Genomic DNA, 13,959 nt, shown 5'->3' with positions numbered 1-13,959 from the left:
AAAGTGAGAATAAAGAGAGCAAAGCAAAGTAAAAATTAAAGAGGAAAAATAAGCGGCACACCGAGCAGCATACACAAAGGCAAGAGAGCCACAGCGAAAGAAACCCATCGTGAGTAAATGGAAGTAAATGGCAAAGAGCAGCAACGGCAGCAGCAGTGACTGAGAGCGGTAAAGAGTAGAGAGAGAGAGAGAGAGAGAGAGAGAGACACCAGCCAAAGCAGTCGAAGCACACGGTGAGATACAAGTGGAGTGGGTAAATCATCAGGAATGAATTGCGGCAGCCGCATTCAAAAACATTTACTCGATTTTCATTCACGATTCGCGTGTGTGTCAGTAACGTTTACTGTTTTTCGTTATTTCTGTTTTGAAGCGAAACAAACGCACATTTCAAATCAAAAACGTTGAAATTACCGTTGATATCAAAAAAACAAACACAAATTTTTCTGTTTGGTTTTTTGATCGACGATTTTTTATTTATTTATTTATTTTTTTTTTTTTTTGCAAATTGGTAAATTTAACAATTATTTTTCCTCCGTATTTTTAAGTGGTTTTGTCATTTTTGTGTGAATAACCGTCGTTTTCTGTCTAAAATAAAAGTCCGTCTGAAAATGGTGTATCATAAAAAAAAATATGTGATCGTTAGATGTAAACTCGTCGAATAGCGCGACGATTTCATTCAAAATGGATTGTGAAAACCGATAATAAAAATGATGCGAAAACGTGTGGATAATGGCACTTAATCAACCCGTTTGGAAAATTGCATTGGATTACTCTTTGGTTCAACGCCGCCGTTGATGAGCTTCATTGTTAATCAATCGCTAAAGACTTGGTTTTTTTTTATTGCAATACTGATAAAGTGACAAGTGCTAAAACGATTCAAGTGTATTTGCTTCCTCAGAAAGTTAAAGATTGCAAATGAAAAGAAAAAAAAAATCGAAAAAGAAATGAGAGAAAGGCTAATATTCCGAATCAAATGCAAATTTCAGCGATATATTGATTCGAGTGCTATTTTTTTTTATAATTACCTGTCGCAATAGCAAAAGCAGAAGAGGAGAAAAAAAATGGTGAAACAGACAAAAACAGTTTGAAAATGATGGAGTAAACAACAACAGAAGCAAAAAAAGAAAATTGCAACCCAAAAATGGAAAAAGCTTATAATTATCGGCAAAGTGATCTGTGAATATATCTATATCTATTTGGTTGTTGTTTTTTTCTCGATGTGTTTTGATGAAATGTGTGATTATGCAGTCATAAATACACATTGGATGAATGATGACGAAAACGATTGGGATTTTTTTTTTCGGTTTTTAAATTTGGTGATCGGTATTTGAGGTTTGAGAATTGGCGACATGAAATGGTGTTTCATCGCCATAAATCTCGAGTACGAAACGACGACAGAGTTTTGTGGGAAAGGCAACGAGACACAAAAACGAAACCAAATGAAATGAAACGAGACGCGTCGATATACCAAAATTGAACAAATCATTCGAAGCCTAAATGATTCTGAACGGGCAGCGCGCACATTTCTCTTTCAATTTGTCAGTGGCCACAAAATCAATTGACAGAGAGAGAGAGAGAGAGAGAGAGAGAGAGAGAGTTTCTCGGTTGGGGCGATTTTGCAAAGGAAATACCTACGAAAAAACAACAACAAATAAATAGTTGAGACTGCATTTCGAATTGGGATAATCACGATATCGTTTTCGAAACGAACTAACGTTAGGCAATGGGGCGCGCTTATATAAATTGGCTTTGGCCAAACTCTGTGCAAATATTCGGCATATTCTCAAGCAAACCGACCAAATCCATCGTGTTTTGGCGATAGCACGGCCGATATGCACGCACACACACACACACACACACACAGTTCATGCAACTCATTGATCTGTTGGTTTTTTTTCCTCATTCTCTCGGTGTTTGTTGTTATTTGTTTTTTTTTTCGACTGGGTTCATAATTCGACATGAAATCATGATAGTTATCGATGCTAATAATATTGCCGATGATCGATGGATTTATAGCTATGAATCGAGCGAGCGAGTGAGAAAGAGAGATCATAATACGAACTGCAGATTGTCGATAAATGATCGCTAAAATATCGTGGAGTGCGCTCCAGTGTAATGCAAACCGATCGTGTTGTTGCTGGTTTCTTTTTTCATCTTTCATTACCGAGCCCAGATTTGATATAAGATCCGTTTTCGTTAATATCAACGCTCTCCCTGTCTTGCCAAATCCACCTGATCGCAGTGCTGTTCCGCTCTCGGTTGTTAATTTATTATCGCATTTAATATAATATTTGGATTTGCTTCTGGTTCCTCTTCGCCACCGCTATCATCGTCATCGTGGCCGCCACTTTGCTCTGGCATTATTATGATTTGGCACTTTTGTGAGATTGATCGAAGAAGCGGCGAGCGCGCACATATTCGGCTGCTGTTCTCATGTTCATTTGTCGAGAGTGATCCGTTACACGAGGCCTCGATCATTCCAGCAAAAATTGATATTTTTACGGCTTCGTCATATGTGATGTGCTTGTTTTTTTCTCTCTCTCTCTCTTCATCTTCTGTTTCTTTATTCGATACCGAAACCATTCATTTTGTGGTATGCTCATAATCGTTATTTTTTCGATATTTTGTTCTTCTAAATCTAAATTAAATTGGTGATCTTAGAACGCGATTTCGGCTATTCACCGATGAATACCAAATTATTGTGTCGAAACAAAAGAAGTGTGTGTGTGTGTGTGTGTGTGAGTATGTTGTCGACATGGGCTACACAATCCGCTAATACTGTTTGCGCTGCGCACACCAATTTATGATAAAAATATTCAGGTTAAGAGCATTTAAATCGAGTCGTAATAAAAGAAATCTAACGGTGCCACAGCAACCGACTGAACAGCACACACACACACACACACACACACACAAAATAATTTAATAGAGATAAATAAATCAATGGCGATCGAAATTGGTGTTTGCAGAAGAAGATGGGAAAACAGCGACATACCGCTGCTCGCGATAAAATTATTCAATCGGCCAATGACATAATTTTTTTGTTTTTGTTTCGGATGGTGGTGTGGCTGGGTTTTTTGCATTCACCGTTTCATTCTTATCAGTTCCATCGTATTACGGGCCCCAAACCTATTATGTCAGAGCATTTTTCCTAATTTCTTAACCAAAGAAAAAGAAGAAATATAACGATTGTGAGAGCATTGTTTATGCGCATACATTATGCGAGTCAATGCAAAGCATTATACATTTTGGTTGCGATAAAAAAAAATCTTTAAATATCAAACTGGGCACAAAAAATTTCATTTTAGAGAAGAAAAAAAAAACGGGTAAATGTAACAGAAAATCGGGTGTAATGGACAGCAACAGCAAAGTCAAAACGGTCAAAATATCAAAGCATCACTCGAATACGACATACCAATCGAATGAAACTAAATCCAACAAATCAAAGAAATATCACCTGAAAATGTTAATTCAATGTGAGTGAAATTCAGTCAATGATGCTTTTGGCCACGTTGAAACGATCCCAAATTCGAACATGATTTGATCTCGCTTTCAGAAATCAATTACCACCCGAGCACGGCCTCTTGTTCATTGAATGCTTTATGAGGTGCATTCGACACAAATTGATATGAAAAGGCTAATCGAAATTACAAATGAAATGTGGTGTATCAGGAATGGGTCTATCTCTCTCTCTCTCTCTCTCTTTCTCGATCTCGTCCGTCTGATTTCGATCGTTTTGCTTTGCACGTAATGCTGCTGTTAAATGCGTTATGTAAAAAAACAAGCATCGAATTGGCCAGAGAGTCTAAAAAACCTGGCCATGCCCGAACTCGATGGGCAAAACGCTTGAATCGAAATGAAACAAAGACAGAGACGTACGAAATAACAACAACGAACGATAAAAAAAAACAAGCAATCACTAAACCGACCACAAATAGCCGAAGAACGCAGACCGAGAAAGCGAGCGAGAGAGAAAAATGTAAAATGAAACGGAAAACTGTCATTTGGATCTCGTTTTTGGGCATATACATATTTTGTGTACCTTCGGAATTCGACGTCTGCTTCGCCGTTGAAATGGTAAAATGACCGACCGAATCATTCGGTTCGAATGCAATCGTTGCCACCGCGCTGTTGCACCTACCTTAGTGATTCAATCGGGCAGAGAGACAGAAAGAGATAAAAATGTAGCGAAAGAAAAGAAATACACTAATTCGAAAAAGAGATGAAAAAAAAAAGAAGTTATGACTGCATTTTTTGTGTTGTGTTTGAAGTCGTTGAACATGATGTAGACGCGTAAATAAAACGGCAACGCATTCGGGCCTGCAAGGGTGATGCAGCCGAAAAAATGGTTCGAGAGAAAAGAGAGGCGATAAGCCGCCAATTCCAAATTCCCATTCCCGAGGAAAGGCTCTACACATTCGCACTTCCATTCATCGTGTGTGTGCACAGCGCACACTCTCGCACACACCGAATTCGAATGGCCGTTGCCGTAATTGACTACGAATCGATATACATATAAAAATGTGTGTGTGTTTTTTTATCTTTCAAAAGTTTGTTTGTGCACAAATGCATTTCGAAAAAGAGTTGAAATGAAGCAAAAAAAAAGCAGCAGCAGCAACAACAACAGCAAAACACATCAAAACCAGAAATCGAATTCACTCCGCAACCAGAAGAAAATATATGAGAGAGCCATTGCGTTGCGTTGAATTTTTACGATTATGATAAAAACGTGTTTTGATTTTTTTTTTCTTTCCCAGTCGAATCGATATTCCAAATAACAACAGCCAACGACAGCATGTGCAATGTAATGCACGGTGCGCGCATAGAGAGAAAATACAGATCGAGAATGAATTTCTCAATGCATATGTAATTAATCCGAAATGGTAAATTTGACCGACATTTCATTTGGAGAACGAACGCAAGCGCGAACTCGTTCGCTTTCAATGTAATCGTATCACGACCACACGAAATTGTCGTTGATCGAAAATTGGCCGTTAATTTCCTAAACACAAAACGATCGAACGATCAAGCATGCAAGCGCACACAACACATACACGACAAAAAAGTGTCAACGATATCATTATTTTGGGCTTGGGAACACACTTCCGACTGGAAGAAAGAAATTTCACTAGACAAGCTCGAGAAAAAAAAACACATTCCACGTTGAAAGCCACTTTTTTAAGCCCGCTGTGTGTGTACGCACATACGCTCACGCTCGAGCTCAACAATCACCTTAATGGCATCTTTAACCTCTAATCAATTTTTCGTTGCGTATAAAAATTAGTTGGAATCGATCGTTTCTTTTATCTCACGTGTTGATTATTCCGGTGTAAATGGGGCGAGCGGGATGGGGCGAAGTGACAAAGAAATGATTAGTTTCTTGTTTATTCCTCCATACGTACGATTAACGGGGCATAGTGTATGGCTTTTTTGTTCGATTTCTTAATGCCAGTGTTGCGCCTCAGAAAATCCACTCAATGCAAGAAAGAAAAAAAAAATCGCATCACAATGACACACATCAAAGGCAAACAACATTATATGCTGCTGGGATACATCTATATATTCCCATGGCTATGAAAAGCACTTACACACTGATAGCAGTAGAATGGCAACGTTTTTTTTTTCTCTTTTCTTTCAATATGTATATTATTATTATTGGTCACTGTTAAAGAATGTGGCACAAGTATTCGAAAATTACTCATAGCGCGCACAAAATCGCTTTCCGCTATCGTCACGATATGCATGCGAAATGGTGAGTGTGTATGTGTTTATGGAAGAGAGTGTGGAAAAGGCTTTCATATGCAGAAAAAAATAAATGATTGTTCAGCTTATTGATATGTAAAAGTGGCATTGTGTGAACAACACACATACGCGGTGACAATGTAACAAAGTCATCGACAGCATGGAATGTATCGCCCTCGAACAAAAAAAAAAAAAAAGCACACACAAAATTCAAAACAACCGACACAGATCCGGACGAGGGAAAACGGTCAATCATCATAAAAATTGTTAATTTATTTATTCATAAATCAATATGAATATTTTTTTTCTCTCCTTTATCATCACACGGTGTCATTTCTTTCTCCAGCATCGAGAGTGTTGATTTGCAATTTATTGAAATTTTTCGGTGTTTTCGGGAGAGAGAAAGAAAAAGAGCTTGAGAGGCGAAAAAAAAGTTCGATGAGGACAAGTTTATTTTAAACAGTTGTGTAAATTTACATTACATATTGATTTCCATATCGAAAGCGTGCACCAGTCTCTCTCTCTCTCTCTCTCTCTCCACTTATCTATCTTTCTCCTAATGCCGTATTTCGGCGAAAGATCGTTCGTTCGTGTATGTGCTTGCGCGCTTTGAGAATCGTGTGTTGCTGTCAACAAAAAAACAAAAAAATCACTTCACACTTACGGATACAATGTAAATGGATGAACACAACAGCCACACAGACACAAACCCACCAGCAGCAGTCACACATTGAGACTAACTTAAGACGATGGTGAATTGAAAAAAAAAAAAAAACAAAACACTAAGCGATGCTGCTTTTGCTTCCCAATATCATATCGCTAGCACATATCGCTGTTTATATGTTTATTTGTATTAATTACAACTTTCGTTCCGACCAGGAATAGATGAATACCATGCCAATACGCTCATGATTTCCGCTTTCAAAAACCGAAATGAAAGTATTAAATTAATATATACAGAAAGAGATCGGTTTGGGCGGTTTTGAGCAAAGTGACTGAGTGTGCGCGCGCACACACAAAGCACAACCTGCCTGTCTGCATTGTGCCCAACATCATTTTTTCTCCAAACCGAATTGTTTTCAATTTTTCCGCTGCCGTTGCGGCACAGCACAGCACAGCTTCAAGTACCTTTTATGTCATACACTCCCCGGTGTATGTTTGCCTTTCGATTGCAAGTCAAGTTGTTTAAATGCGATCAACAAGAGAGAAAGATAGCGAAACCGACCGACCAATACACACAGCTTAATTAAAGCTGTTTGTTTTTTTTTTTTTGGTCAACTTCAATCGTAGTCAATTGCTTTAACTGAAATGAGTCAATTGTCCACGGGCCGAGTTAATTGTTTGGAAATTGAAATAAGTCCGATTGACATAAAACCAAATAGAAAACACACTTTGGCGCCGATAAAAACAAGCCCATTGAATTTTAATCATTTCCAAATACGAATCCACTTAATACGTTGTTATGCCTAAATAATTAGCCGTTTCGAACAAAGTGAAGTGAAAAAAAAATGCAAACAAGTGTACCGCTTAGTCAAATGTACACCTGCAATGCTCAAAACCATTGTAACTGCCGCTCTAATTTCACCGTCTCTTGAAATCTTTGACCATTTTACCGTCGAAGAAAACAACTGCCAAGGGTCAACTCGAAAATCATCATTCGTCCAAAAATTTGATTTGCATGAACGATGTTGCCTATCACTTACTTTTACGCAATGGCGGCATGCGTTCGCTAGATCGTTCACTAGTTGCTTTGAATTCGATTCCGGGTGCAATGCTACGACACCGCTTATATCCAAGCACTGCACATACTTCTTTCACCTTGCATTCAATTGCGGCTGGTGTTGCTGCTGCCACCGCCACACTAGTGCCACAGAAAAGGAATGGTTGCATTGCCATTGCGCAAATGCATCAACCTTTTGTAACACATATGAGAAAAAGAGATGAGAGCTTGTGCGCATAGCCTATTCATGCGCGCGCGCGCGTGCGCACACATCTGCACTCCATACGAAAAATCGATGACAACACAAAACATATGACGATGCAACGAGTGGAGCGAGTGCAGTCGAGCTTACGGGAACGATAATAACACGAACGAAATAAAAAAAAGAAGGTGCACATAGAGTTGCAATGGAAAGGTTGTTGCAAGCCGCGCTGATCGGTGAGCGCGAGCGTGCGCTCTCTCTATCTCGGCGCAAGAGGCGAGCACACCAAAGAAGAAAGTAGAACAAGATTTCTTTGGCATTTTTCAGTTATGTTATTGCATTGATGCGAGAATGTTTTTATTATCATATTAAAATACATATATGCAAAAAGTATATTTGAGGCGGCAGCACACACATGCACGATGGCATCAATTGAATACTTACACTTTGTAAAGCGACGATGGCATTCTCATTCTCTTTGCGCCGTTTATATTATTATTTTTGCCGTTTTTTTTGTTTTTCTTTCCATTTTGCCTGCAAATGCCTCACCAGTCGATTTTTATTTGTTTACTACTCTCACTTCGTGAGTCGGGGCGTGCGCTTGTGCGCAAATGCAAAATAAGAAGCCACCAAAACCAATTGAATCAATAGCGTACACACACACGGCGTATACCGTTCCAATAGGCACGTCGTCACCACATGTTTTGAAGCAAAATTCCGATCAATGACAACCCAAAGACATATGATAGCTCATGAAAAGACATTGGTTTGTGTTGCTGACTTTTTGTTTCTCGCTTTTTCTACGTATATCACGGCATGTGTGTTTTGGTTAATAACTGTTTGTTGGCTTATAAAACACCGAAATCTATTTTGAATTTGAATGCTGTTGCTTCCAGCGCATTTTTATCTCATCTCGTCGCTTCTCTGTATGCGCAAGAGCGCGAGCGATCTCGACTGTTGTGAATATCCAATTAAGCGAATTCAAATGACCAAGTGACTTATATCACACCCGATGATCAAAACGATACGATAAAGCGAATGAGTGTGAGAGAGAGAGAGAGAGAGAGAAATCGCCTATGCCAAGATAAAAGAAAAGAGAAACAAATAAAAAACACACATTCATCCCAAAACACATAGGTATATTTTCAACAGCAATCGATCACTTTTTACGCACTCTCAAATGAACATATAAACGGGCCGATTAACCAAAAAAAAAAAATACATTAACATCATTTGTAGACACAAAATCGAAATTTCGTTTGAAATCACCTTATTAACATCAATAAATATTAATGCAGCTGCTGCTGTGGCAAAAAAAAAGAAAACCACGGAATTTTTGCTTTTCTCCGCGTGCCCGTGCGCGTGCGCTCTCATTTCACTCTTCGGTTGTTGCTTTTATATGATCGCATTTTTCGGTAGGTCGTCGCGCATTTTGTGCGTGTGACTGTCGGTCCATTTTCTTCCATCTAAATTGATTTATTCGTGTGGATTTTCTAAGGAAAATCGATTAAATCAATCGATAGACCGGCGTAACATAAATGAACAAGAAAAAGAGAAGAAAGAATAAAACAAACTGTTGATTTTGTACAAAGTAATTATATGCTAAATCATGCGATTTCAAACGCTATTGCCGAAAACAAGAGAAAAAAAACACCGGACAAAATGGAGAGAAAGAGAACCATAAACACCGACCGAAAAATGCGATCTTTACCGATTTGATCGAATCGGTATTTTGATAGGCTATTCACATTGTGGTTATCTGTATCCCATTTCCGTGCCACATGCATCCAAATCACAAACCAATCAACATCACAAAAACATACTTCGATCAAAGTAATTTCAATGAAAAAGAAAAATATTTAATTTTTTTTTTTTTCAATCTTTGATCACTTTTTTCTATTTGAGAATTTGGAATTTCGTTTAGAAGAAGAAGAAAAACAGTTCATTTGAATTGAGAAGAATAAACAGCAAGTTAATTTTAGATTTTCATTAGCTAAAAATTGAATAGATAGATTAGATTTAGAATCGCAAAAAAAGCAATTCTGAAAATGGATTAATTCTGATGGAAGCAAATACAAATTGAGTGGTTCTTTTTCGCAGCTTGTCGTCTTTACGTTCGATTTTATTGTTGGTGCGAAAGGAATGCAACATACAGAAAAATAGTTACGCGAAAAAAAAGTTTAGCATAGACGAGAGAGAAGAAGAAGTTTTGAAGAGAGGAAGGAAGAGCGGCGAGAACGCGTGAATTGGGTAGAGAAAGAGAGTGAACTTACACAGACTGGAGCACAACAGACACACAGTGACGAAATATAGTTCGGTACGGTGGATAAAATAAAGACAATAATGCTGCAACCAAGAATATTGGTTGGCAGTCATCGAACCGATCAACAGCAACACACTACGAAAATCAATCGGCGAATTTATAAAAAGACTTCAAAAATGTGCGAACAAAGCGAACACTTAACAACAACAACAACAACAACAAAAACACAGAGCACCGCAACAAATCCGGGCGAATGTGGCATCAACATTAAACGAAGGCAAACGACACACAGATCAGCTCGACTCTTGTCACCAGCTCTAAATATCACGTCGTTGTCGTCGTCGTTGTCACTACACAACTTAGCCACATTTCTAATATTAGCAATTACATTATACAGCACTACAATATGTATGGCCCAATTATCCGGTGAGTACATGAAACTTGTTTCCATCTCTATTTTTCGTGTTTTGTTTTTAGTTAGTCGATTTTTCCTTGTGTATCTCAAAATGAGCACACACAAAAAACACAATTATTGTATTACAAGTTAATCCCTACCCAATCTCCTTCAACCCTCTCTAGTTAATATTGTGCTGTCACCTTCTACGGTCTTTTTTTTTTGCTCGATTGATTTTTAAAAACAATTTCATCTTCTGCAATAAGATAGAGCGTTTTGTTTTAAAACTGTTGGTAATGACTGTTGGATACCACGAGCACAATCAATATCAAGCATTGAGTCGTTGGCCAGCACAATTTTCATTTTTTTCGATTTTGGTTTTTGTACATATTTACCCTAACGATTTACTAGTTGCATTTTCTATTTCACATACTATTTGAATTAGGATTCAAACGAATCTTCCTACTACTTCAATTCAATTCCCATACAAATGTTGTCGCCCCAAACTCTCAACCATATTTAGATTAGAAGTAAATTAATTCACATTTTGCCGAAATTTAGCTCAAAATTATATTTAAACGAGATCATTTTACAATTAAAATAGATCATTTTACTAAACATAGAAAGAAAAACAAAAACTCCGTTTTACCGATATCGTAAATTAGACTTTAAGTTTTCGCTTCCGTGAGCTTTAAATAAGGATGTTTAACGAGCTGAATAAAACAACAACAACAACAGCAACGGTAATCATAAATTTTACTCCCATTCCAATTTATAATTCGACTTCATTTGACATTGGATTGCGTGTGTTACTTTCTAGCTATATAAATATATTTATCTTATGCATCGATTTATCTGCAAACAAAAGGTTGCGTCATCAAATGTAGCGCTTTTTTCTTTCTTTCTTCTGTCTGGCTGTTGTGTTGTTCGCATGTTTTTCAGTGAGTTTTCCACTTTTGCAGCAAAACTAATAAAAAGAAAATACAAAATGCCAGTTGATTGAAATGAAGTCGTTTCAGTGATTTTACTTTATTTTTTAAATTCGCTTCCGCGCAAGCAATTACACATGGATATGAAAAATAGGCGCGAGACAGCTTGTCGAATGTATGCTGATTAGTGCGTATTAATAACGGCTACAATGATTATATTTTTTTTTTTTTTTCATTAATGCGCCACAATTAACTTAAAGGCATTCGATAGACACATACATTGCACGGGGTCGCTTCTCCGTGCGACGAGAGAGTGTTGAATACTATGTGAGCTTCAATTAAATCGTTTTTCGCCTGATAAGTCTTATTTTTCGAGCTCGAGAGCGCGCGTGTGCTCGCTCGCCTTGCCTAAAAATTGCCTACACACCAACCTAATGTCGTAATGGCATATAACATGCCGATTTATTTATTCATAAATTTTATAACAACGTGAATATGTGCAGTGTGCCGAAGTCAGTGCTCAACTGCACGTTTTTTGTACGGGATATTGTTCGCTATACATATATCTGCTTGAACACAGCAACTAGAAAAAAAATGCATGTGTGCAAACCGAAAGAGACAACACACCGAATGTAGATTGTTGGTTTTTTTTTTCTCTTCATTTTGAACTGCTTTTTTTTGTTGTTTTTCGTCTTGAACGGTAGCAATTCACATCATACACATACCGTGAAACAGAATTTTTGAAGTGGAGTTTGCAATGTGCCAGAAGTGAATCCATCGCTTGATCTCTCACTCACCCAGTTGTGATGGATTTTTGTTCGTTCTCATATTCGAAATAAATCTATCTGAATTGAAGAAGAAGCAATGCACCTTTGCATTCACATGTCTTGCACTTATGCATCACATCGGCAGCGCCAGTCGAAGAGGCGAAGAAGTGCAGCAACAAAAAAAAAATACCATTCGATGCATATTATGTATTCATTAAGATCTTAAGCATATGAGCCGTATGAAATGAGGTGTCTTGCAATCACTATCACATCATGATAGCAACGAACAACGAAAAAAAAACAAACAACGTACACATACTACGCGAGCGCGAAAAAAGTATAATAATCTAATTGCATACAATTCGCATATAAATAAAGTTGTAATAATTTATGGCCACATGTAATGGAAATATGTGAAGAGTCGAAGCTGCTGACTTGCTACAGCTGCCTTTTTAGCGTTGCTTTTTTGATGATTTGTTGATTCGTTTTTTTTTCTCTTCTGTTCTTTCTTCTCCGGTTTTCGTTGTTTTCGTTAACATTTTTGTTTCATTTTAAAATAATAATAGCGGTAATTCAGAGTCGTTGAAATGCACACACGAAATCAAATCTATTAACAATATTGTAGCCGATGAGATATGATGTAATGCGGTGATTTGCTTGCATCTCTGATGCATTCCGATTATAATTTTCTGTTCAGTGAATGTCGATTTAATGCGGCGGGAAAGGATTCACACGAAATATTCTTCCATTTTCCATGCACACATTTCGTTCCCAAAACTTTTCAATATGGTTCCGCATAATTTTCTCCTTCGGTTTTCGATTGTTTTCAGATTAATTTTTTTCTGGCACTTGCAATTCAATTCTCACATTCGATATCTGTTTCCCATTTCTTCGTGAATTTTTTCCTTCGTCTTCTGGATTTGATTTTTGTTAGATTCATTTCTGGTGATTTCCGTAGATTTTTTTTCTACTTCGTTTCCATCATTTTTTGAGCGAAATTTTCTATTCAAATATTTTTCCTGCTTCAAGAGATTTCGTAGCATTTTTCGATTTTATTCAACAGTTTTTTTTTATTCAATTTTTTCATTACTTTTCACTTTTTTTTACTTCGTTTTTCCATAATTGACCATATTTCGTGAAAAAAAATCGCAAAAAAAGTTAAATGTTCAATAAAATCTGAAAACAAATTATGATTTTCCGCATTTGCCACAGCAATTTGCCCTGCTTCACAGGTCCTAAATGAAGTAGGCCAATCTATATTTTGTGTCTTGTTAAAAAAAATCAAAAGAACATGAAAAAGAAATGTGTGTTGACGTGAAGTTGTGCGGATGACATAAACGACATCGTAAATTAGACGTACACAGCCTATAGGCACCGCGCCACCGTGCCACCGTGCCACTATACCATGAGCTGCTGGAAACAAAAGAATGAAACAATTTACATTCTAGTAATTTGCCATTATTTTATGATCATGTCAGTTCCTGACGGAGTGTGCACTGCTGAGGTTTGCATGTGGCTGAGATAACATTGACAAGTTCGCATGTCACAAACAATGTCACAGCTCGATATAGCAAGTGCACTTGGAAAAGCGGAAAAGGCATTAAAAAAAAACGAACAACAACAAAAAACTGAAATAAAATGAAAATAAAAAGCAAGAGAGAACCATAAAAACGAAAGAATGCGATTGAAAAAACTCTGACGCCGTCGTATTTTCACATCATTAGTCAAATCGATGTGACCCGTATTCTAGAGAACACTCACACTCCATGGCGCTCCATTCCAATTGGACTTTGTAGATTGGTTGTGTGTACTTTTCTTCGCTTGTTCGCATTGTCGGTGTGAACATTTCCATCTCGTTTAATGAACATGTAAAAAATGATCGGAAGAGAGCGGGAGAGAGAGAGAGAGAGAGAGAGAGAGAGAGAGAGAGAGAGAGAGAGAG

At 37.5% G+C, this 13,959-nt stretch overlaps 1 protein-coding gene across 1 annotated transcript in view; it reads left to right on the top strand.

Annotated features, from left to right (window-relative positions):
* Positions 1-310: 310 nt before the first annotated feature.
* LOC129576235 (serine-rich adhesin for platelets) overlaps positions 311-13,959 on the top strand; it is a 76,189-nt gene continuing 62,540 nt past the window's right edge. Inside the window, exons 1-2 of the mRNA XM_055460942.1 lie at positions 311-508; positions 9,765-10,353. Of these exons, the coding sequence (XP_055316917.1) occupies positions 10,008-10,353 (346 nt within the window). The 5' untranslated portion in view covers positions 311-508; positions 9,765-10,007. The remainder of the gene's footprint in view (positions 509-9,764; positions 10,354-13,959) is intronic.

The sequence above is a fragment of the Sitodiplosis mosellana genome, unplaced genomic scaffold (assembly GCF_009176505.1).
Source record: "Sitodiplosis mosellana isolate CC-2019 unplaced genomic scaffold, AAFC_SMos_1.0 Smas_scaffold_6181, whole genome shotgun sequence".
NCBI classification, from domain to species: Eukaryota; Metazoa; Arthropoda; class Insecta; order Diptera; family Cecidomyiidae; genus Sitodiplosis; species Sitodiplosis mosellana.
Note: the sequence above shows the minus strand (reverse complement) of the source record. Positions and strands in the feature narration are given on the sequence as shown.